This window comes from Pristiophorus japonicus, chromosome 17, assembly GCF_044704955.1.
Source record: "Pristiophorus japonicus isolate sPriJap1 chromosome 17, sPriJap1.hap1, whole genome shotgun sequence".
Taxonomy (NCBI): Eukaryota; Metazoa; Chordata; class Chondrichthyes; family Pristiophoridae; genus Pristiophorus; species Pristiophorus japonicus.
The window spans coordinates 82,518,704-82,541,431 of NC_091993.1; the positions used below are offsets into that span (position 1 = coordinate 82,518,704).

The 22,728-nt window shown below is 42.9% G+C and overlaps 2 protein-coding genes across 5 annotated transcripts in view; one reads left to right on the plus strand and one right to left on the minus strand.

The window, feature by feature from the left end:
* Positions 1–6,383, plus strand: part of LOC139227831 (probable E3 ubiquitin-protein ligase makorin-1) — a 50,638-nt gene extending 44,255 nt beyond the window's left edge. For all 4 annotated transcript variants that reach the window (XM_070858905.1, XM_070858903.1, XM_070858904.1 and 1 more), the window contains 2 exons: positions 3,130–3,259; positions 5,448–6,383. In XM_070858905.1, coding sequence (XP_070715006.1) covers positions 3,130–3,259; positions 5,448–5,642 — 325 coding nt within the window. In that variant the 3' untranslated portion in view covers positions 5,643–6,383. The remainder of the gene's footprint in view (positions 1–3,129; positions 3,260–5,447) is intronic.
* An 845-nt stretch (positions 6,384–7,228) lies between these two features.
* fance (FA complementation group E) overlaps positions 7,229–22,728 on the minus strand; it is a 28,388-nt gene continuing 12,888 nt past the window's right edge. Inside the window, exons 4-10 of the mRNA XM_070858906.1 lie at positions 22,011–22,064; positions 20,620–20,763; positions 16,291–16,414; positions 14,813–14,888; positions 12,842–12,908; positions 11,308–11,433; positions 7,229–9,199 (exon numbers count right to left, since the gene is read on the minus strand). Of these exons, the coding sequence (XP_070715007.1) occupies positions 9,095–9,199; positions 11,308–11,433; positions 12,842–12,908; positions 14,813–14,888; positions 16,291–16,414; positions 20,620–20,763; positions 22,011–22,064 (696 nt within the window). The 3' untranslated portion in view covers positions 7,229–9,094. The remainder of the gene's footprint in view (positions 9,200–11,307; positions 11,434–12,841; positions 12,909–14,812; positions 14,889–16,290; positions 16,415–20,619; positions 20,764–22,010; positions 22,065–22,728) is intronic.

Here is a 22,728-nt window from a genome sequence, read left to right on the forward strand (position 1 = left end):
ATTGATATCTTGTGTATCACTATATATACTCTCCAGTGCACCCAAAAGTACGATCTGCTGGGAGAGGTGAAAAACCAGGCCAATTTGGAGGGGATAAAATCCTGGAAAATTCTTCTCTGACCCATCTAGGCAGATGCGACTAGTCCAGGAGATCACCCTGCGGTCCCTATCTTTTTGGAAGAGGTGATCTCCGCCCCAGCCAGGAATGCGTCCAGCTCTTGAAGAAATTCAGCAAATCAGCGTCTACCGCATAAGATGCCTGTCTGTTCCAGAGGTGCACTATTCTCTGGGGGAGGGAGGAGGAGAGAAACACTTCCTGACATCTAATCTAGATCTGGCCTTGTACATTTTAAAATTGTGACCCCTGGCTCCTCCCTAAATCTATTTAATGGAACAAACTGTCAACTGGAATACAATCTATTGCCGCCTTCATAAATCTCAATCAGATAACCTCCAAGTCTACACTTCTAAGTGTAGAGTTCCCTCTGAGCCTACCTTGATGATTAAGATGCTTTTTACTGAGAATTAATCTAGTGGCTCTCCTCTTTACCCTTTTGGAAAGCCTCAATGCCACTTGCCATGTGAGGAGACCAAAACTGGACACTGTGTATTCCAAGACCTTGTACAAGGACAAAATATCATACTTTGCCTTTTCTTTGCAATTGTCCTATGGATGCACTCCAACACCAAATCGCTCTTGCTATCACTTTACAGCATTGCTCATGTGCCTTTTTTTATAGATGTATGCACTAGAATGCCCAGATCTCTCTCTCATGCTTTCCCCTGAAGGTTTGTTCAGCATTTGCCCTGCTCACATGCATAATACTGCACTTTTCCAAATTAAACATCATTTCCCAATAATGTGCCCAATTTTCCAGCACATCAAGATCTGTCTGAAGCAGTGAAGCATAGTCTACATTTCTAATACTTGTACAGATCTTTGCAACATCTGCAGATTTCCAGATCGTGCCCCCAACACCTGCATCTAGAATTATAGAATGATACAGCACAGAATGAGGCCATTCGGCCTATTGTACTTGTGCCAGCTCTTTGGCACAATTAATCCCACTCCCCTGCTCTTTCCCCACAGCACTAACTTTTTCCCTTCCCTTCCCTTCCAACTATTGTTTTTCTTTTGAATGTTGCTATTGAATCTGCTTCCACTAACCCTTCAGGCAGTGCATTCCAGATCACCACAATTCTCAAGTTTCCTCAGTCGCCTGTTTCTTTTGCCAATCCCCTTAAATCTGTGTCCTCTGGTTACTGACCCTTCTGCCACTGATGGAAACAATTGTTCCTTAGTTTGTTATTTACTCTATCCAAACTATTCATGGATTAAGAACACCTCCAATCTCAATCTTTGTTCTAAGGAGAACAACCCAGCTTCTCCAGTCAGCACATAACTGAAGTCCCTCATCCCTGGTAACATTCTAGTAAATCTCTTCTGCACCCTCTCCTAGACCTTGACATCTTAAAGTGTGGTCAGGATTGAAACAATACTCCAGCCGAAGGCTAACCAGTGTTTTATAAAGAAGTTAGCATAAATTTCCTTCCTCTACTCTCTTCTTCTAAGGATCTAGATCATAAAAATAAAGAGCACTGATCCCTGCAGGACACTGCTTGTGACTGTTCTCCAAACAGATCCAAATCCATCTTTAACTACTTTCTGCCTACACACTACCAGCCAGTTCTCAATCCAGCTCAATATATTACTGCTAACATGGCTTTGCCCCTCCCTAACTCTCTGTTTCTAGCCTCCTCTGCATATCACCCATTTTCTTTGCGCCATCATTGGCGACCATGCCTTCGACCATCTCGGCCTTGAGCTCTGGCATCTATTCTCCAAATTCTCCGCCGGCCTACCTCTCCGTCTTCCCTTTTAAGACTCTCCATAAAACCCATCTCTCTTTACTAAGCTTTTAGTTACCTCCTAATTTCTTTGGCTTGGTGTTGACTTTGGCCTGTTTGAAGCATCTTGGGGCATTTCTTTTCTGTTCGTGGTGCTTGCGTAAGTGCAAATAGTAAATGTAAAATGTGCTCTGAATTTAATGCTCTGGTTGAGTAAGGGCCAATAAAGCAGTGCAGGCCTCCGTCTGAGTTCAAGAAAATGGCTTATGTTCTTGATTCCATTAATGTTAACTTGGCCAGGAAGGCCTCATTTTAGATGTTGTGAACAACCATTTGTGAATTATTCCTCCTGGAAAGGGGACTCTGTGGAAACATTAAACTAATGTACATTCCAGATGTTTGTGTAGTGCAGCGATTTATAGATTGAAAAGATCTGGTAGTTTTTGCTGTCGGTGTACATAAGCTTGTGCTGTTGTGTAGGGGCACTTTAATTTCTGATCTAATTAATTCAGAATCCAAGCTGAGCTTGAATGTCATGTATTGAAAATGCTGTAGTGTAGAATGGCTTTGAAGTAAAATCAATATGCACTATTACCTAGGATAAGGGTTCTTAAATGGCTTGAGCTATTTGTAAGGGTAGAAAATCACAGGACTCTGGTTCAGGGGTGCATGAGATCCACTTGATGGACAAGTAATGGGACCATTGCATTTCAGAATGGTGCATTTAAAATACTTTGTAGTTGCATTGCACAGATGGCAACAAATTTGCCACATGTTCTTTGTACTCTGAAGTTCAAATGCAAAGTTGATAACTACTTGTTTGAATTAGGGTTCTTGGGGCATTCATTGTTGTGGGGTATTTGTTGTCAGTTGATGCTCTTGTATGTAGTAGTTTTCTAAAAATTTGTTTTCCTCCAAGCAACTGCCCAAGTCAAACTCCGATCTGTCCTCATTAGTTGTTTCTGGCTACAGCCTGTTAGATATAATATTGACTGACCTTGAGTGACTTCTCTTGGACAAGTTGTGGTATGATGTAATACGGTTAAAAAGGTGGTGCATGTAGGATTGAGCAGGCTCTCTGGTCATGTAGCCTGCTGAAACATGCTATCTAGGTGGCACATGAATTGTTGTTCAGGCAAAGTATGAGGGTGGTTGGCACTTCAGAACTTACCACAGCAAAGAAAGAGCAAGTGAAGTTGAGAAAATTGGTGGAAGAGAAATTTTTAAAAATCCTATCCTAGCCACAGTTGATTCACATCTATAATGACATTCTTTTCACAGAAAAATACGATGCAAGTTTTTTCTACGAAGTAATGGCAGATGTCCTTTTAAATCTGAATGCATATACTTACATGAGTTTCCAGAGGGCTATCGGCCCACACAGCATAAGCCAAGGAGGCGAAGCAATCCAGTAAGGAAATACTATATATTGTGACAGAAGTAACTGATGTGCTCTTTTCACAGGCTGTTTAATGACAGGCCAACTTAGTAAATCGTCTAACCTTTGCCTTATCTCCAGTCAAATTAAACTGCAAGTCTTCCTTTTTAAATAAGTTGAGCCTTCCTTCAGCAGCTGTCAATTTTACGCTCCTTTCCAAAATTAAAACGCTTAAAAGAATGGAGCAAAATTTCAAATTTTTTGATTTGTGTAAGCTTTCTTCTAAGTGAAACTAGTGACTGGTGTGTTTACATGCTGAAGCCTGTTATTTGAGTGAGCTAAATATACCCAAATTCAACAACATTTTGCACTCTTATCTGGTGCAACTTAACAACACAAAGGTAGAAATCCTGTTCATAACCTTCATGGCAATTTAATCCTGTATTGAACCACTTCCATCCCATGTTTATAATGCAGACCAGATTTGGTAATGTTCAAGATATTTGCAGTCAGTGCCAAGTCATGTTTTCTGGAAATTTGGCTCAACGACTCTTTGGAAGGGTGTATTAAAAGGAGGGGAGAGCAGGTATTTGAGCTTCACGCCTCTGCTTGGTACCTTTTTTTTAATAGCCCAGTATCAGTAACTTGTCAGGAAGACCATCTTTTGCCAACCCTTGTATGAAATTGGGGGCCCAATGTACAGTTATTGACTATTTGCTTCAGTAACTGCTTCTTGGTCCACTGACCATGCAAATCTGTTTATTTAAAAAAAAACTAATTCACTAGTTTTGCCCAATAAACTTGCCTATTTAGACATGTTTTTGCCTGCAATCAAAAACTGAAAACAGTAATCTTTTATAGCCATTTATAAAGCTGTTAAAGCATATGGGATCCTTGACTTTATAAATCGGGAGTACAAAAGCAAGGAGATTGTGCCAAACTGTTTGTCACTACTTAGGCCACAGCTGGAGTGTTGTGTCCTATTCTGGGCACCATAGCTTTTTAGGAAGGGGATCTCAGCCTTTGAGTAGATGCAGAGGAGATTTTCCAGAATTGTACCAAGGATGAGGGGCTTTGATTAAGAGGAAAGATTAGAGAACTTTAGAGCAGAGAAGGTTAAGGAGAGATTTGAGTTCAAAATTATTAGGGGTTTTGTAGTAAATAAGGAGACACTTTCCATTGGCAGGAAGGTTGGTAACCAGAGGACATGCATTTAAAATAATTGGCAAAGAACCAGAGGGCTGCTGGGGTGGTTCTTCGCAGTGAGTTGTGATCTGTAATGCACTACCTGGTGGGAACAGATTCAACAGTTACTTTCAAAGGAGAATTGGACATATACTTGGATAAATTTGATGGGCTATGGGGAAAAGAGTGGATTCAATAGCTTTCAAAGGAGGCAAGGTGTGCTGTAAGATTCTAAGTTAGCTTGAACTCTTGACTAGGAAGGAACAAGGAAAGCTTTTACCTGAGTTTTATTACCAATTGCTTGCTGATGTCTCATTTGATACTCTTTATTGCTGTAAAGTATTGCTCTCTCATTACTTGGGAATATACTGCATGTAATGTAATGTGTGTATTTTATTGTGATATGCCACATTTGACCTTGACTGGTATTGGCAGACTACAGAGTGTGGGAGGAGGAATGATTTGCTGACTTAGCATGTTCTGTATGTGTACAGGGGTTGCTGGATAGAAAAGTTTTCCCATCCACCCTGCAACCTCGACTAAATATAGTACTCTTGCTGCCAACCTGGCTGGAATAACCCCCAGATTGGGACCAAGTCCGTGTACCTCAGTCAATTGGATGTACTTGCTGTGCCAGCAAGGATCTGCTGTTTTAAGTGGTTCAACTTTGGCAATGCTGCGAATGATGGGATGCATTTTATTTTTCAATGGTAAACAACAAGGTTTCCCATTTCCCTACAAAAACATAATAGGAGCAGGAATAGGCCATTTGGTCCCTTGAGCCTGCTGTACCTTTCAGTAGTAAAATCATGGTTAAACATTTTAAAGCAGTGATTGGAGCAGCTTGCTGGCACTGCAGGGCAGCAGCTGCAGTGGACTGATGGGCTGGCTGTTTGCTTTCTCCAGGGTGGCCAACAAGGAAATTTAAAAAATATATACTTGACTGCTGTTTGACTTTAGGTTGAACCTTATCAGAAGCATTGCACAACTGACTCTTTAAATCTTAAGAGGATTTAATGTCTTGTATTTCCCACAGCCTCCGTTGGGAATTATGTGGGAAGACTATGATGACGATGACGATGAGGATGACGACTATGACCATACCCTTCGCCTTCTTGGTATTCTTTCCCTCGATGATTCCTTTTTAGAGAACTTGGTGCAATTTCAGTATGAACTTTTTGATTCCGATCTATCTGATTTTAATCCAGATTGTGATGATTCTGATGATTAAGATGGCTTTGATTGTGCCATGAAAGTCTTGTGTGGAGCAGTGCTACTGCATGCAGCAGGTGGAATATTGATAGCAATTGTTTATCCTACATTTTGGCAGTGCTGTTGTAGATAGCAGGCTAAGCCATACAGTTAGGCATTTGTAACTAAAGTCTGTTTACACTGATGATGTAAGTAGTGAAGTTGAGAGAATTTTTTCTTGGACTAGTTATACTGTGACATTCTATGGACCTATTTTATTTGCTAAAACCTGTAGTTGTAGCCACTCAGCAATTCAAGCCCTTTTAGGTTGGAGAAGATGTATTACACTTGCAAAGAGTGAGTGGCACATGCAATACATCTGAATGAACAATTCATATTGTGGTGATTTGATGTTGGATTTCGGGGATTGATTGCTGAATTCCATGCTCATTGCTGGGATTATCATTCAATTGTTCACTGGGGCATTGGCTGTTTCACCAAACCTTGTAGATGTATGACTGAAGGTAAATTGACCTATGGTATTATAGTGATGCTGAGTTACTACACCAAAGGTAGAATAGCTGAATAATGTAGATTCAGTATAACTGCAATATCCAGTTTGCTGCTTCCTTCCATCAATTAATAGGGATAAATGGGTATTTAACTTGGATCAATGGCATTTTATAACCTGATCAATGATGAGCTACTATTGATAAAATCAGTGGGAATCTTTTTTTAAAAATGTGTGTGCTAACAATGTCAATAAAACATTTTGTAAATAGTTTTGTGTTCAATTCTTGCACTCTCTTTTGGGCACCTATGGTGTAGGATGTGTGCTTTAAGCACCTAGGGCATGCATGCTTTTGACAAGTTATCCACAAAGTTCATGTTTTAATAAAATGACAGCTTCAAATACCTTTATTAAAAACATAATTTCTTTGCTACATCTTATTTCAGCTGCTGAGGCCCAAAGCTCTAGAATTCCATCCCTAAACCTCTTTCTTCCTAGGGATGTTTTCCTATGTTAAATATGCTATATAAATGCTGCTTGTAGGATTGTAGTGTTACTGAGCCTTGAGTAATGGCTTTCATACCTGGGTGTTGCTGGCAAGGCAAGCATTTCATGCCCATTTCTAGTTGCCCTTGAGTAGGTGGTGGGAACCACTGCAGTCCATGTGGTGAAGGTGCTCCCGCAGTGCTTTTGGGTAAGGGAATTTCAGGATTTTGACTTAGCAGCAATGAAGGAACAGTGATCTGTCCAAGTCACGATGGTGTGACCTTAGAGAGGAACTTGGAGCTGGTGTGGCGATGCACTTGTTGCCCTTGTCGTTCTGCGTAATGGTGGACATAGATTTGGGAGGTGTTGCTGAAGTCTGCCTGCTGATCAGTGAGGATGGAATTGACTGCTGGAATAGACTTGCCGGAGGCTGCTGTTTTTGTAGGATCGCACCATATCCCAGGCATCTGTCCTTCTCCTCCAGCCTCCACCACCCACCCCCAAGATCAACTTGGACTGCCTAAGCTGCAACCAGCAGCATCTGCCATGTGAGGGAGGCCACCTCTGCCTCAGGAGCAATCAACAACTTCTCAATACTTGCCCTTTATTACACCTAGGAAAAGCACCAAAATAAATAAAGGAAAGGCATATTTAGACACCAGGGCAAACAGGAGGTTGGCATCTAGTCACTCTGGAGTTTATTAAAGGAGAATCTGCATTGTGCTCAGAATAAGCCATCTGATTATATGCAGGCGATCTCCACAGTAATGATGGGTAAAGTGGCAAACACCTAGACCCCACCTATGAAATAACCCAGTCCTTTTTTGAAGTTGAGTATCATAACCTGAAGCTATGCTGGGCTGTGATTAAAGGTTGTGTAAGAGTTCACATGGTTCCCCTATTCAGAAAACACTTGCCATTTATACAGCTCCTTTTTAACATAGCTCAGTGCTTCATGGGAGTGTTCAGACAAAATTTGACACGTGCCAGTTTGATCAAAGGGAGGTAGGGTTTAAGGAGTGGTTTAGGGAGGGAATTCCAGGGCTTGAGCAACTAAAGGAAATCATGATTGCTGCTCTTATTTACAAGCCACAACAGACATGGGTCCCAAAAATGGTGTTGAATTTTGGATCCAGGGGTTTTTTTTTTGCAGCTGATCATAGAAAACCCTTCCAATTCACAAGTGTTTACTGCAAGAAAGGTAATAGTGACAGCATACCTGGATCATTACCTAAAAGTGCTTAGCTGCCCAAGTTGCTAGTATCTAGTGGTGGCTTCTAATCTTATCAATCCTTTTTGTTAGTTAGCTACCATGACTTTTCATTTTATCTTCTCTCTGGCTAGTTCCCTTTGATACCAAGAATTCTCCACCACTATCTCTGTCCCAGTTGTGATCAACTACTCCTGTACAGACCAGGAATTGAACCTAATGTTCAGGCCTGTATGGTCATCTAATATCAGACTCATTGGCCCACAATTTGCTGAGGTTGGACATCTCAGAGCTTGCTCCTAGTTTGATTTTATTTTTTCCCTAGCAAGATTTTTATGCTTAAAATGACAACTATGGTCTACTGCCTTAACCAGTGTAATTTTGAGGAAAAACTGGAACAAGGTGAATACAAGTCAAACTAGACAAAGATTGGAATGAGAAAGGAAAAGTAAGTTTTTATTAAAAAAAAAACCTCAATTTACTACCTTCAGGATGAGACACCATAGTCTCAATTGTCCCTTTTGAGCCTGAGGAAGTTGTATTAAAAGGAACATTGTCATTCAAAGGGTCCTTCCATTTAAATACCAGCTATGTGGCAAGTTTAATTTGTTTTAACAAGCTCATGACTGACTTGACCTCACCTTCCCACACAATCCCCATAATTCCCTTGGTATTCAAAAGTTTAGCAATCTGTCTTGAATATACTGAGTATTCAGCTCTCTGGGGAAGAGAATTCCAAAAATTCACACCACTGAAGAAATTTCTCCTCATCTCAGTCCTAAATGGTCAACCCCTTAGTCTGAGACTCTGCCTGCCCAGCAAAGGGCAGCATCCACTCATATCTCCTGTTTGGACAATACTCTCATCTAGTGAACCTTTGTTGTACCCCCTCCAAGGCAAGTATATATACTTTCTTGGGTAAGGAGACCAAAACTAACAGCACCATTGTTTTCCCAGCAGATTGTGGGACAATGTCAACAGAAAGCTACTTTCCCTTAATGCATTAGTATAGGGATCTGCAGTACCATGAGGTGGTGGGAAAGTGTAACTGCAGATATCATGGACTAGTAATACTCATACCTGCACTGCAAATATATTTATTTTATATATGACACACAATAGTCAATCCTTAACTTAAACCAAACAGTTATGTTTAAATTATATTAATAACCAGACTTCACCTATTCCAATTGTTGCTGTGGTTGTTAGGGAACTGAAGAATGTAGTCTACCCTCTCAATGTCCCACAATTGTTTCCTCAGTTCTTGATAACCAGAAAAAGTACTTCACATTGTAACAACGTGCTTTAGTGCTGCTTGCATTGACTTCTTCAGAAACGTCATGTGTAATGTCAAGGCACAGGACAATGTGTTCTTGTGAGTGGACGATATCTAGAAAGAGCAGTAACAAAAAAAATTGTTTTTGTAATTTCTTCAATTGATTTTCTATTAACTTTCCTTATGCCTGAAGGCATCTGTGCCATTCTACAGGTTCTGTGTCTTGACCATGATGGGGGTGGAAGGGAGCCCTTCACAGCCAAACCTAATCCTGTTCTCACCCGACTGGTGCACTTTCCAAATGGGGTCACTGGATAGTAATTGGAAGCAAGGACCATGGGGCTCATCCCTACTCAGACATTGAACCCTGGAACTTTGTCATATGGCACAGTTGTAACACTGCCTTCGTTACATGAGCTTTCAGCAATCCTCCCAATTTTAAGAAAATTGCAGATAAAGCACAAATCAGGTCCTGCTCTCATCTGCCAACATTGCTCACTATTCCAGAATAATTCTGGAATGCAAAGATAAACCCTGGCTTCTATTCTCTCCTCCACCCTCAACTCCGACGAACGTGAGGAGCTCTATCTCGCTGATTGAGACCCTTCCTCGAGCCCACTGATCCATACTTCCTGCGGTTCCCCCTTGAACTCGCCTCTTCAGTTTCTCTCCAGTCTCCCCTCATGATCTTTCCCCCACTTATCATCTCCCTGAGACTCACATCCTGCTCCCTATTCCCATCAAACTGCTGACCACCTAACTTTCTTTTCTGGCTCCCATGTTAGCTGACTAGTTCTCTCTCCTCCAGTACGGTCCCCCTCTCCCATAAATCTGCTGTTATCACCCCGCTCAAAAAACCTTTAACCCCCTCCATCCTTGCAAACTACCACCCCATCTCCACCCTCCCTTTCCTCTCAAGTCCTTGAACATATTGTCGCCTCCAAAATGCGTGCCCATCTTTCCCGCAACTCCATGTTTGAATCCCTCCAATCAAATTTCCACCCCTACCACAGTACCGAAACAGCTCTCACTAAAGTCACAAATGACATCCTTTGTGACTGAAAAAGGTAAACTATGCCTCCTGGTCCTTATCTCCAGCCTTTGACACGGTTGACCACTCCGTCCACCTCCAACATCTCTTCACCGTTGTCCAGCTGGGTGGGACTGCACTCACCTGGTTCCATTCTTAGAGAATCACCTGCAATGGCTTCTCTTCCCGCTCCCACATCAGGCTGCTGGCATGGGCCGTTAGCACAATCTACAGACTGTTATGCCGGCCATCATGTATTAACGGGCAAACTGAGTTCACACAAATGGGCCAATTTAAGCAGTGGGGACTGTATATTGAAATCCTCATTGGTGAAGTAACTAATACCTATTGGCTGAGGCCATCACTCCATTAGTGAAGAAAATAAAGAGGACGTTAACTAAATGCCTACTCAGGTAGACTCCATATAGTAGTCAAGAGCCGAGTGAAAAATAATCTATTACAATGCAATTAACCCCTTTTCCTTAAATTTTCTAAACATTTAGAAAAAAAGTTATACTGCACCACTTCAGCACTTAACCTGCACAATTATCTGATCTGAGTACTTGAGTCCATCGGTTACAATAGTAAGAATGTTTCATTCTGTTGCAATGTGACCATCTAATTGTACTGTTAAATTAATGCAGTACATTAGACACAAGAGTCAACATTTTCTGCTTTGGCAGAATTGAGCCACATCTTCGGAGTGCCCAGAGGTACCTCCTCCCCCCCGGCTGATTTTCTGGCCTTGAGGTCAACTGCATAATTTTGGCAGGCATCAGAGACGGTGTATAATCCCCCAAAATAAAAAGGAAATGACAGAAGCCAATGCATTCGATCACCAGATTCAAAAACGTTTACATTTTGAACGGGACCCATACTGTCCACCTCAGTCAGTAATGAACAGGCATCCCTTGTATCCTGCATTATGAGGATGCAAACAACAGACATAAGTTCGATGAGCATTTCTTTTTGCACATTATTCCATTACATCTGAGTACTTGAGTCCATCATATTGTCGCCCATCCACGCCCCCCTTGCTCCACTTTTGGCAGGAAGGCTTTGGGGATGAGGGGGAGTGAGCAGGGAGCTAGCTGTTACACTCCAGTTCCTCCCCCCACCCCCGCAGCTCTGTTGAAAAATAAGTTAAGATCTCAGCCTGAGTTTTTCCTCAAAGCCCAGCTGTAATACTCACATAGATCTGGTACTTTGTGAGTGTAGCTAGGACCATCTTGGCATATTTCACAGATTTGTTGAATCTCACAGCCTGCTGACTTAGCTTTTGAACAAACTGCTCAAACAGTTCAGATGTTAATTCAACCTATTAAGAAAAATAGAATGGTAACTGTTCAAATAGCAGACTAAGTTCCTGGCTAACATTCCTCGCTCAACCATCACCATGAAAATCAATTATCTGGTCCTTTATTAATATGCTGTTTGTAAGACATTGCTATGCGACTGTTGGTGAATTGCAATGGTGGTGCCATTTGGAAGCAGAGTACGGTGTCTTTCAGCGCCGGCTGTCACGAGCCATGGTGGCAGTGGCTGCAGCAGACTCGGTCCAGTGGCTCTCAGTGATCCAACCTAATGGAGCTACCAACTGAGATCGGGGCTTCGGCCTAATCAAGAGAAAATGAGCTAATTACATATCTGCGCTTGTCAAATTTTTTTAGCACATTATACTCCTGAAAAGCACCTTGGGACATTCCACTATGTTAAAGGCACTACATAAATACAAGTTGTTGTTGCATTTGTTACATAACATTAAAAAAATAAGTAACCTATCATTTGTAAAGCAATTTGGGACGCCCTAGTAAAAATGATAAGGGACTTCATAAACACAAGTTCTATATTTCTTTCGATTATGAGCTATTTCAGAGGGGCCAATACTGGATTTTAAATCCACACAGTGAATAGTACACAAATTCCTATCGACACTGTTCCATTTTCTTTCTTTGAAATATTATCTCCATCACCTGACCTTTCTACTTCTAGGTTGTGAAGGAAAGAATAGAAATTAGTGATTCCTATTATTAATGAAGACGGTCACAGAGTATAGAACCAAGGTGTAAGCAGGACTTGGGAGGCAAGCCTGCAATAGCTGACTGGGAGGAGAGCATTGTATTAAGTATACATATTACACAGGAGGGACATTTAGACACACACAGTAATTCAGAATATGTGTACCTATTATAATAATTTACTCAGCCAAGAAAAAGAGCAGCTCCATTAACTAAGATAGCATACGAATGGAAACAGTTCCAAGTCTGTACTTTCAAACAAAAATGACATAATCCTGAAAGTGCTTGGTTACTCTCTGAAATGAATGGGAAGTACAGTTTTATACTTTGCAGCAACTTCTCTCTTTCTCCCCCCCTTCCCCCCCAATCCTCTCTCCTCTTGCTGGGGTAGTTCCACTGTGCCAGCAGCCCTCTGGCACCTTGCCCAAGAACAGTACAGATTTAGTTATGAATTTGATGTAAATCACAAATATAGATGATACTTTATATGTTGGCAGATTTATTTTAGATCAACAGGTTGGTTTTGCTGTTGTATGTTATTGTCAAATTTATCTGTTTATTTGCAACACTGCTATGAAGCACCTTGAGAAGTTTTACTACATTAAAAGCACAATATAAATAAAAAGTTATTATTGTAAAAACTTGCTCAATGAAACAATAGTGTCTTGTGGTGCCACCAACTTGCAGTTACTTTTTTTTATTTCTCACCTTCCTCTCAAGCAGTGTAAGGACCACAGAAAGTATTTCTTCACTCCATGTGATGGACAAGACGTGTCTGTAAGTATATCACAATAATTAGCAGGAATGGCCAACGCACTTAAAAGAAAATCCTAATAGATGGTCTTTTATAAAAGACACTGCAGCCATTGTTCATCCTCATGGTTCAACTCTCCCTATTCTTTTCTTGCCTGCATTAGGACTTTCCACAGACCACATTCTTCCTATGCCTGCTGTGTACTATTATGTGGAGTCCCTTCAACTTTCCTTGCCTGATAAAGGCGGCAGGTGAACTCATCCCAAGACTCTGTCTGCCACTGGAAATCAAGTTGTCCTACATACATTGCTGGGGTCACTTGTCCACCAATTTAGCTCAGTGTTTAAACTCTAACCTCTGTGGGTTCAAGCCTCACCAGGACTTGAGCACATAATGTAGGCTGACACTTCAGTGCTGCATTGTCAGAGGTCCGGACTTTTGGATGCAACATTAAATAAAGCCCCTGTCTGCCTGTTTGGGTGAATGTAAAATATGTCATGGTCCTCTTTCCACATGAATGCTCTTGGTTTCCTGGTCTAACACTCATCCTTCAACCAAAACCACCAAAAACAGATTAACTGGTCATTCACCTCAATGATGTTAATGGAGCTTCACTGTTTGCAAAGTGGTTTCCACATTTGCTTACAATACAAGTGGCTACACTTTAAAAGTGATTTTACAGTATGCTTGATTTACCAATTGAACTGGATTCAGTCAGAGCTAAAAACAAACCAGTGAAAGTTGCAGAGCTCTAGCTTAAACTAATTTTTCTCACCATTTAATCCTGTGAACATTGTCATAAGCACGCTAAGGTCTGTGCTGAAAGTAGAGATCATCTCTCAGTCAGCAGAGCTTTTGCAAATGGTGCAAGGTCCCCAAATCTGTAACCACATCTGCGCAAGAGTCAGTTCTTAATGTTTATGTTTGGTAACCTTTAGTTGAAGTTGCCAAGGGCGCTCACAAGGATTCCTTCTGCAGCTGTGCTTTCAACACTTTGCACAAAAGTAGTTCCTACTCTTCCTTTCTTCATTACTGATTAAAAGGGAAATAAAATCTCGGAGTGCGTTTTGTTGAAAATATTCTCCCCTTTGATGGAGGTGGATGATACTCGTACCTTAAATTCATTTTTAAAACATCAATTTTGTGGTCATCATAAAGACACACAGGTAGGCCATACGGCCCTTCGAGCCTGCTCCGCCATTCAAGAAGTTCGTGGCTGATCTTTGACCTCAACTCCACTTTCCTGCCTTATCCTCATATCTCTCAATTCCCCTAGAGTCCAAAAATGTATCTATCTCAGTCTTGAGTATACTCAACGACTCAGCATCCACAGGACTTTGGGGCAGAAAATTGTAAAGATTCACAACACTCAGTGAAGAAATTCCTCCTCGTCTCAGTCCTAAATAGCTGAGCCCTTATACTGAGACTATTGCTCCAGGTTCTAAACTCTCCAGCCAGGGAAAACAGACTCTCAGAATCTTGTGTTTCATGGAGATCACCTCTCATTCCTCTAAGCTCCAGAGATGATAGGCCCAATCTACTCAATCTCTCCTCATAGGACAACCCTCTCATCCCAAGTCAACCAACATCAAGTGGCTGCGTTACAAACTGGCCTGACCCCACAAAACCCCACTACAGGCTGGGAATTCAGCTCCACAATGGCCTGATGGCTCTTCTGCAGTCACTGCCCTCTTGTTTGCAATGAAGCAGCTCGAGGAGCAGAGGCATCCTGGATTGAATGCCACCAGAAAAGCAGCCCCGCCAAGAGGGGCACACACACAGTCTTAATGGTGGCGCCAAAAAAAAGTGAATTTTTTCTTCCTTTTAACCATATGAATCGATACTTTCAATACATTTGTCTGAGGGAGGAACAGTACAAAATATACACGCGATGTAAACTTTAATTATCAATAGAATAAATCAACCCAAATATCACTGTTAGATGCTCTGGTTCGAGGCAGTCTTCTGTAAGTCTGCAGATCAGCTCCACTTGAGCAGTTCCTGTAAAGAATCCAGAAACATTGATGCTCCCATTAAATTGCAGACAAAAGCATTTTAACAGTTACAGCCTATTTAAGTCAAATCTGCTATACAAAAAAATGACTTTATAGTTATGGATCAGATGATCGAGATTCAAATTTGCCGTAATGCATTGTTATAGAGCGTGGAAAGATGCAGATACATGCCCACATCAAGGGCTCTTCACCTCAGTTGGACAATTGGCTGAGCCTTAAAAAGAAAGTATCAGAGAGAGAGAATGAAAGATTCCATGATGGGGGAAGAGGCACTCTGGTCATTAGCTGCAGTGACATTGCAAATGCAATCTTTTTGATGGGATTTAGTGTCGATGCAAATAGTGACGAGAGGAACCCAACCCTCAGAGTACACTTTAGCACCTCCTCGCAGATGGTGTAAGAGCAGGATCATCAGAGCACAAGGAGGTTGTTGCTGCAGCAGTTCATGTTTGTAACTAGAAACAAAGATGTTAGAGATTGCAACTTACAGAATTACATTTCATTAGATTATGAAAGAAAGAAAAGACTTGCATTTATAAAGCGCATTTTTGTAAGATTCTCAGGGGGCTTGACAACGTCGACGCAGAGAGGATTCTTTTCATTAAATGGAAGAAAAAATCTTTTTTTTTTGCCCCACCATTAAGACTCACTTCGTGTGTCCCCCTGCTGGGCGATTTTTCTGGTGGAATTCAATCCAGGATGCTTCTGTGCGGGGAATTCTCATGGGGGAATCTAGAACGAGGGGACAGTTTCAGAATAAGGGGTTGCCCATTTAAAACAGAAATGAGTAGGAATTTCTTCTCTCAGTCTCTGAGGGTTGTAAATCTATAGAATTCTCTGCCCCAGAGAGCTGTGGAGACTGGGTCATTGAATAAATTTAAGGTGGAGAGAGACCGATTTTTGTAAGATTAAAGAAGTAGAGGGTTATGTGGAGTGGGCAGGGAAGTGGAGTTGAGGCCAAGATCAGATCAACCATGATCTTATTGAATGGCGGAGCAGGCTCGAGGGGCCAAATGGCCTACGCCTGTTCCTATTTCTTATGTTCTTATGCATTGTAACACTAAGTGGAAGGGCACAGATTCATATTCATAATTTTGCATACAGCGAGATGCTGATCGCTGCAGTGATGAACTGGCGCGTCTCCTCCCAATGGGGAGAATTAAAGACAAAATACTGGGGGGGTGGGTGGGAAGAGAGGGGGGTGCTGGAAATCTCAAATTTAAGGCTTAGTGCTCAGTTAAAAAGGGCAAGGAAAGAGAGTAAAAACAACTGTGCACAGATTACCAGTTCATGTCTGACTATAGTGAGGAATGTTCTAGTCATTTAGTTAGACAGCGATAACAGTGGTTATCAGTGCATCTCCCACAGCTTTTCAAACCTGACCGTACCCATGTCTGGCGTCTGAAGGAGCGGCCCGATCAGAGCACTGCAGGATGGACGTGCATACTTCTTGCAAAATGAGGTGATGGCGGCCGTTAGAAAGCGTGACGCAGGCTCCGTCAGAGAGAGTACCTGAAAATATACAGAATCCACTTATTTATGGATCATTTTCCCCCTGCTCGACTGAAGGCCATATTCCTTTTGGGGACATAGTTCTACAGGCACTTCCCCGTGCCTCGTCTAGGTGGCCTTTCTTCATGTGTCAGTCCAGAAAATTAGTATTAACGTGCTATTTGACTATAGGAGATATCACATCCAAGGCTGATCGTCTCCTTGTTGCACTTTCAGCAGGGGGGTCACTGGATAGTAATGAACATGTCTAAGCTAAGCTGATTGCAATCAACTAATTCAGACATACTATTAACCAAACCTAGGAAACTGCTGATCCTTAAGGTTCAGTTACACGCTGCTTTACCAACTGAGCCATTAGAAGAGCTACAGATCATTATCAGGCTGTATACCCATAAATAGAAATGTTAACTGGCTCTGCATAGGCTAACAACAATGTGTATTTATATAGCGCCTTTAACGTAGTGAAACATCCCAAGGCGCTTCACAGGAGTATTACGAGATAAAATTTGACACCAAGCCGTACAAGTAGAAATTAGCGCAGGCTTGGTCGAAGAGGTAGGTTTTAAGGAATGTCTTGAAGGAGGAAAGAGAGGTAGCGGTGAGGAGAGGTTTAGGAAGGGAGTTCCTGAGCTTGGGGCCTAGGCAACATAAGGAACGGCCACCAATGGTTGAGCGATTATAATCAGGGATGCACAAGAGGGCAGAATTAGAGGGGCGCAGATACTTTGGGGGGGGGGGGGGGGGCAGGGGGGTAGTGGAGGTGTTGTGCGGCTAGAGGAGAAAACAGAGATAAGGAGGGGTGAGGCCATGGAGGGATTTGAAAATAAGGATGAGAATTTTGAAATCGAGGAGTTGTTTAACCGGAAGCCTATGTAGGTCAGCGAGCATAGGGGTGACGGGTGAGTGGAGCTTGGTGCGAGTTAGGACACAGGCTGCCGAGTTTTGGATCACCTCTATTTTATGTGGGTAGAATATGGGAGGCCAGCCAGGAGTGCACTGGAATAGTCAAGCCTAGAGGTAACAAAGGCATGGATGAGGTCTTCAGCAGCAGATGAGCTGAGGCAAGGGCGGAGACAGGCGATGTTAGAGGTAAAAATAGGCAGTCTTAATTATGCAGCGGATATGAGGTCGAAAGCTCTTTTCAGGCTCAAATATGACACCAAGGTTGTGAACAGTCTGGTTCAGCCTCAGACAGAAGTTGGGGAGAGGGATGGAGTCAGCGGCTAGAGAACGGAGTTTGTGACGGGGACCAAAAACAATGGCTTCAAAGTATCCTCCAAAGTATCAGATCCAAACACCATTCAACACTCAACTGATAGTAGGCTCCTGTGGTATGGAAACTGTCAACAGGGCAGATATCGATGACGCAGTCCAACACCGCCTTCAGTATGCCAATGCAGCCTTCAGTCGCCTGAGGAGGAGTGTGTTTGAAGCCAGGACATCAAACCCGGCACCAAGCTCATGGTCTAGAGCAGCAGGGATACCGGCCCTCCTATATGCTTCAGAGACATGGACTATGTACAGCAGGCACCTCAAAGCACTGGAGAAGTACCACCAACGCTGCCTCCGCAAGATCCTGCAAATCCATTGGCAGGATAGGCGCACCAACGTCAGTATTCTCGCTCAGGGCAACATCCCCAGCATCGAAGCATTGACTACGCTCGATCAGCTTCGATGGACGGGCCACATCGTCCATGTGCCCGATACGAGACTCCCAAAACAAGCACGCTACTACTCAGAACTCCGACATGGCAAGCAAGCCCCAGGTAGGCAGAGGAAAAGCTGCAAGCACATAGAAAATAGGTGCAGGAGTAGGCCATTTGGCCCTTCGAGCCTGCACCACCATTCAATATGATCATGGCTGATCATGCAACTTCAGTACCCCACTCCTGCCTTCTCTCCATACCCCTGATCCCTTTTGCCGCAAGGACCACATCTAACTCTGTTTTGAATATATCCAACGAACTGGTATCAACAACTTTCTGTAGAGAATTCCACAGGTTCACAACTCTGAGTGAAAACGTTTCTCCTCATCTCAATCCTAAATGGCTTACCCCTTATCCTTAGACTGTGACCCCTGGTTCTGGACTTCCCCAACATCAGGAACATTCTTCCTGCATCTAACCTGTCCAATCCTGTCAGAATTTTATATGCTTCTATGAGATCCCCTCTCATTCTTCTAAATTCCAGTGAATATAAGCCTAGTCGATCCAGTCTTTCTTCATATGTTAGTCCTGTCATCCCAGGAATCAGTCTGGTGAACCTTCGCTGCATTCCCTCAATAGCAAGAATGTCCTTCCTCAGATTAGGAGACCAAAACTGCACACAATATTCAAGGTGAGGTCTCACCAAGGCAACACCTCCCTGCTCCAATACTCAAATCCTCTCGCTATGAAGGCCAACATGCCATTTGCTTTCTTAACTGCCTGCTGTACCTGCATACCTACTTTCAATGACTGATACACCATGACACCAGGTCTCGTTGCACCTCCCCTTTTACTAATCTGTCACCATTCAGATAATAATCTGCATTCCTGTTTTTGCCACCAAAGTGGATAACCTCATACTTATCCACATTATACTGCATCTGCCATGCATTTGCCCACTCACCTAACCTGTCCAAGTCACCCTGCAGCCTCTTAGCATCCTCCTCACAGCTCACACTAGCACCCAGCTTAGTGTCATCTGCAAACTTGGAGATATTACATTCAATTCCTTAGTCTAAATCATTATTGTATATTGTAAATAGCTAGGGTCGGAGCACTGAACCTTGCAGTACACCACTAGTCACTGCCTGCCATTCTGAAAAGGACCCATTTTTATTCCCACTCTTTGCTTCCTGCCTGCCAACCAGTTCTCTATCCACGTCAATACATTACCCACAGTCCCATGTGCCTTAATTTTGCACACTAATTTCTTGTGTGGGACTTTGTCAAAAGCCTTTTGAAAGTCCAAATACACCACATCCACTTGTTCTCCCTTATCCACTCTACTAGTTACATCCTCAAAAAATTCTAGAAGATTTGTCAAGCATGATTTCCCTTTCATAAATCCATGCTGACTTGGACCGATCCTCTCACTGCTTTCCAAATGCGCTGCTATTACATCTTTAATAATTGATTCCAACATTTTCCCCACTACTGATGTCAGGCTAACTGGTCTATAATTCCGTTTTCTCTCTCCTTTTTTAAAAAGTGGGGTTACATTAGCTACCTTTCAATCCATAGGAACCGATCCAGAGTCCATGGAATGTTGGAAAATGACCACCAAAGCATCTACTATTTCTAGGGCACTTCCTTAAGTACTCTGAGATGCAGACTATCAGGCCCCGGGGATTTATTGGCCTTCAATCCAATCCATTTCCCTAACACTATTTCCTGACTAATAAGGATTTCCTTCAGTTCCTCCTTCCCGCTAGACCCTCGGTCCCCACCTACATCTGGGAGTCCCTGGCCCAAGACCGCTCAAAGTGGAGAAGCATCCGGGAAAGTGCCGAACACCTCGAGTCTCTTCACCGGGAGGCCAAGCGCAAACAGTGGAAGGAACGCTCAACAACCCAAGCACCCTACCCACTCGTCTCTTCAACCACCATCTGCCCCACCTGTGACAGAGACTGTAGGTCCCGCATCGGACTCATCATCCACCTGAGAACTCATTTTTAGTGTGGAAGCAAGTCATCCTAGACTCCGAGGGACTGCCTAAGAAGATGCAGCAGTACTCCAATCTTGCTGTGAAGCATATACAAATACAATGTAGTGTCACAGGTAGCAGAAATCAAATACTGAAAATACCCCCCCCCCCCCCGCATTACAAATAAATTGCAACTAGATTTTCTGTTTGAGGTACTCCAGCCCCGACGTGACTAGGATGGACAAGGTGTCATCTTCTTCGGGAACCACTACTCCCCTGGCTCACCACTTGCTCCCTCCAATTCCAGGATTTCCTGCTGGAAGTGACATGGGACCTACAATATGTCTGCCATATATGGCTGGGCATGCCGTAATGCTATGGAAGCACATCATCCAACGTATTTTCTGTTATTTGTGCCACAGCAATCCCTGGTGTCCAGCGTTGCTGTGGGCGGAAGAGGAGCCCATTCAAATTTCAATGGCTGAAAAGCCTATGCAATCAATCACAGAGTGGAAGAGCTGGAAAAGAAAAAACAAAAGGGGAATTGTAGATTTATACCACACAGATGATCATACCCTCGTCAAGAAGAGGTTACGAGCAAGCACAGTCGCATTACTGTAACTGAGATCAGATGACAGCGCGATCAGTCTGTTGCAGGCCAAGGGCAGAAGGTGCTCCGGGAGTTCAGACAGCCGCAACATTAAACAGAGTGTCTCCAGCTACAGGTACAAGAAATGCAATGTGAAAATTAATTATTGAAAACACTATGAACAAAACTAATGATTCACAGGCACAATGCTGGAAGGATATACAAGGTACCTAATTATGTGGACTATGATATTTTACTGTGCCAAACAGATACTGTAATCTGGAAATGGAATTTGCTAACATGCTCAGTCCAGCTAAGGCTGCACAACTGCAATTCTGAAACTCATTTTGTGTTTTCTGTTGACTTGCTTACATGGTAGTGAAAAAAGGAGGTGCAATATAGGAAACTGCATCCTTCCCAGCTCTGAAATGAGTCAAGAGTTGAATGATATCCCTACCAACGCAGTTCTTTACTCATATTGATAGGCCATACCCAAGGCCTTTAAGTGGAGTTGGTTTCTGTAGGATGTTTACAGGGCCAAATCAATTATCACAATACACTACAAGATGGAAAATTAAAGCCTGATCAATTTTCTATATATGTTAAGCACTTAAAAAACAATGGTACTTGACATGAGTGAGATTCTGAGAACCCACATAGTGGTCCCATCCTGATAATTGTCTGTAGATTTGGAGTGGGTGGGGCCTAAAATGAGCTGGGGGACACGTTCCACTCCCTTCCCCTTTTCCAAAGAGTCCTGGTAGCACAAAATGTGTGTTCCCCATGTCCTGAGCGAATACTGAATTCAAGGGTTGCCATCAAGGGCCCAGTTGCCAGCGTTCTCAGATCAACAGCGGGGTGCAATGGAAGGGGCCCGTACAAACGCTCTGAGCACAGGCATCCCGTCCCAGCAGCACAAACAAATTCCATTTTCTTTACAAAGTTCTAGTGGCATGCTTCCTTCCCCCACTGCAACGGCCCCGAGGGGTTTGGCAACAAGCCTCCAGCCCAGGTCTGTTGTGACTACCCAGCAGAGACTGGGAGCCTCCCTCTCTCATGCAAATTACCCTGGGGGTTGGAAATAAAGCTGGGATCAGGGGAGCGTATCCTGGGTAGGGAGAAGTCCAATCCCACCAGGGGTGCCCCCAAACGGAAGGTCTAGGCCAGTGATACTGAGGCAGAATGGGGCGCCACCTTAAAGACAATCTGAAATAAAAGCAGCAAATGCTGGAAATCTCAGCAGGTCAGGCAGCATCTGTGGAGAGGAGACAGAGTTAACGTTTTGGGACAGTGACCCTTCGTCAGAACTAAAGAGTGTGTTTTTTTTAAGCACCAAACAGGGTGCGGTGCCAAAAAAAACACACACTCTGGTCCTACCTGGCTTGGATCGCACTCATTCAGGATATTTAGTTCTTGAGATGTTTCAGACTTCTGAAAGGAGAAAAAAAAGACTTAACAAAAACGGTTTGCAGATAGATGCAACAGCAGATTGAGTCTATTTGTAACTGTCACAATCACAAACTAATACAAAGACACAGCCTTAGCTGGACTACAATAAACATTATAGCAGAATTCAGTTTCCAGGGCCAATCACAATGGAACTTTCACAGGTAGAGAAGCAAAATAAAAATGTGAGGAAAGCAAGCTATGTAGTTCTGTATCTGCCGAGCAGCCTGTTGTAACGCTGTACCTTCAACACCTCACTCTCCCCCACTAATAACAAAACTTCAGATAATTACAGTACTTAACTCGTATCATCAACTTTGTTCCCATTATTAGGTTTCCCACAAGTCACATTGCCCTTCTCTCCCAATTATTACGCTAAATGCAACCGAGCTAAGGCTGTGTTACTGTCATTCTGGAACCAAGTGTATTGCAATAACCCACTGCCAAAGGCACTCATCCGCTGGTTCTAGGAGAAATGCACGAGCTGCATGTGAGGGCTCTTCTCAATCATCGGATCCAGGAAGACACAGCAGTGTTCCGAGCTCACTGATTTGGTTTAATTTGAAAAACTAAATATGCTGTACATCGCTGGTGCTGGATGGCACTAATAATGAACTAAATTTTGTCTAAATATGAATGATATGAATTA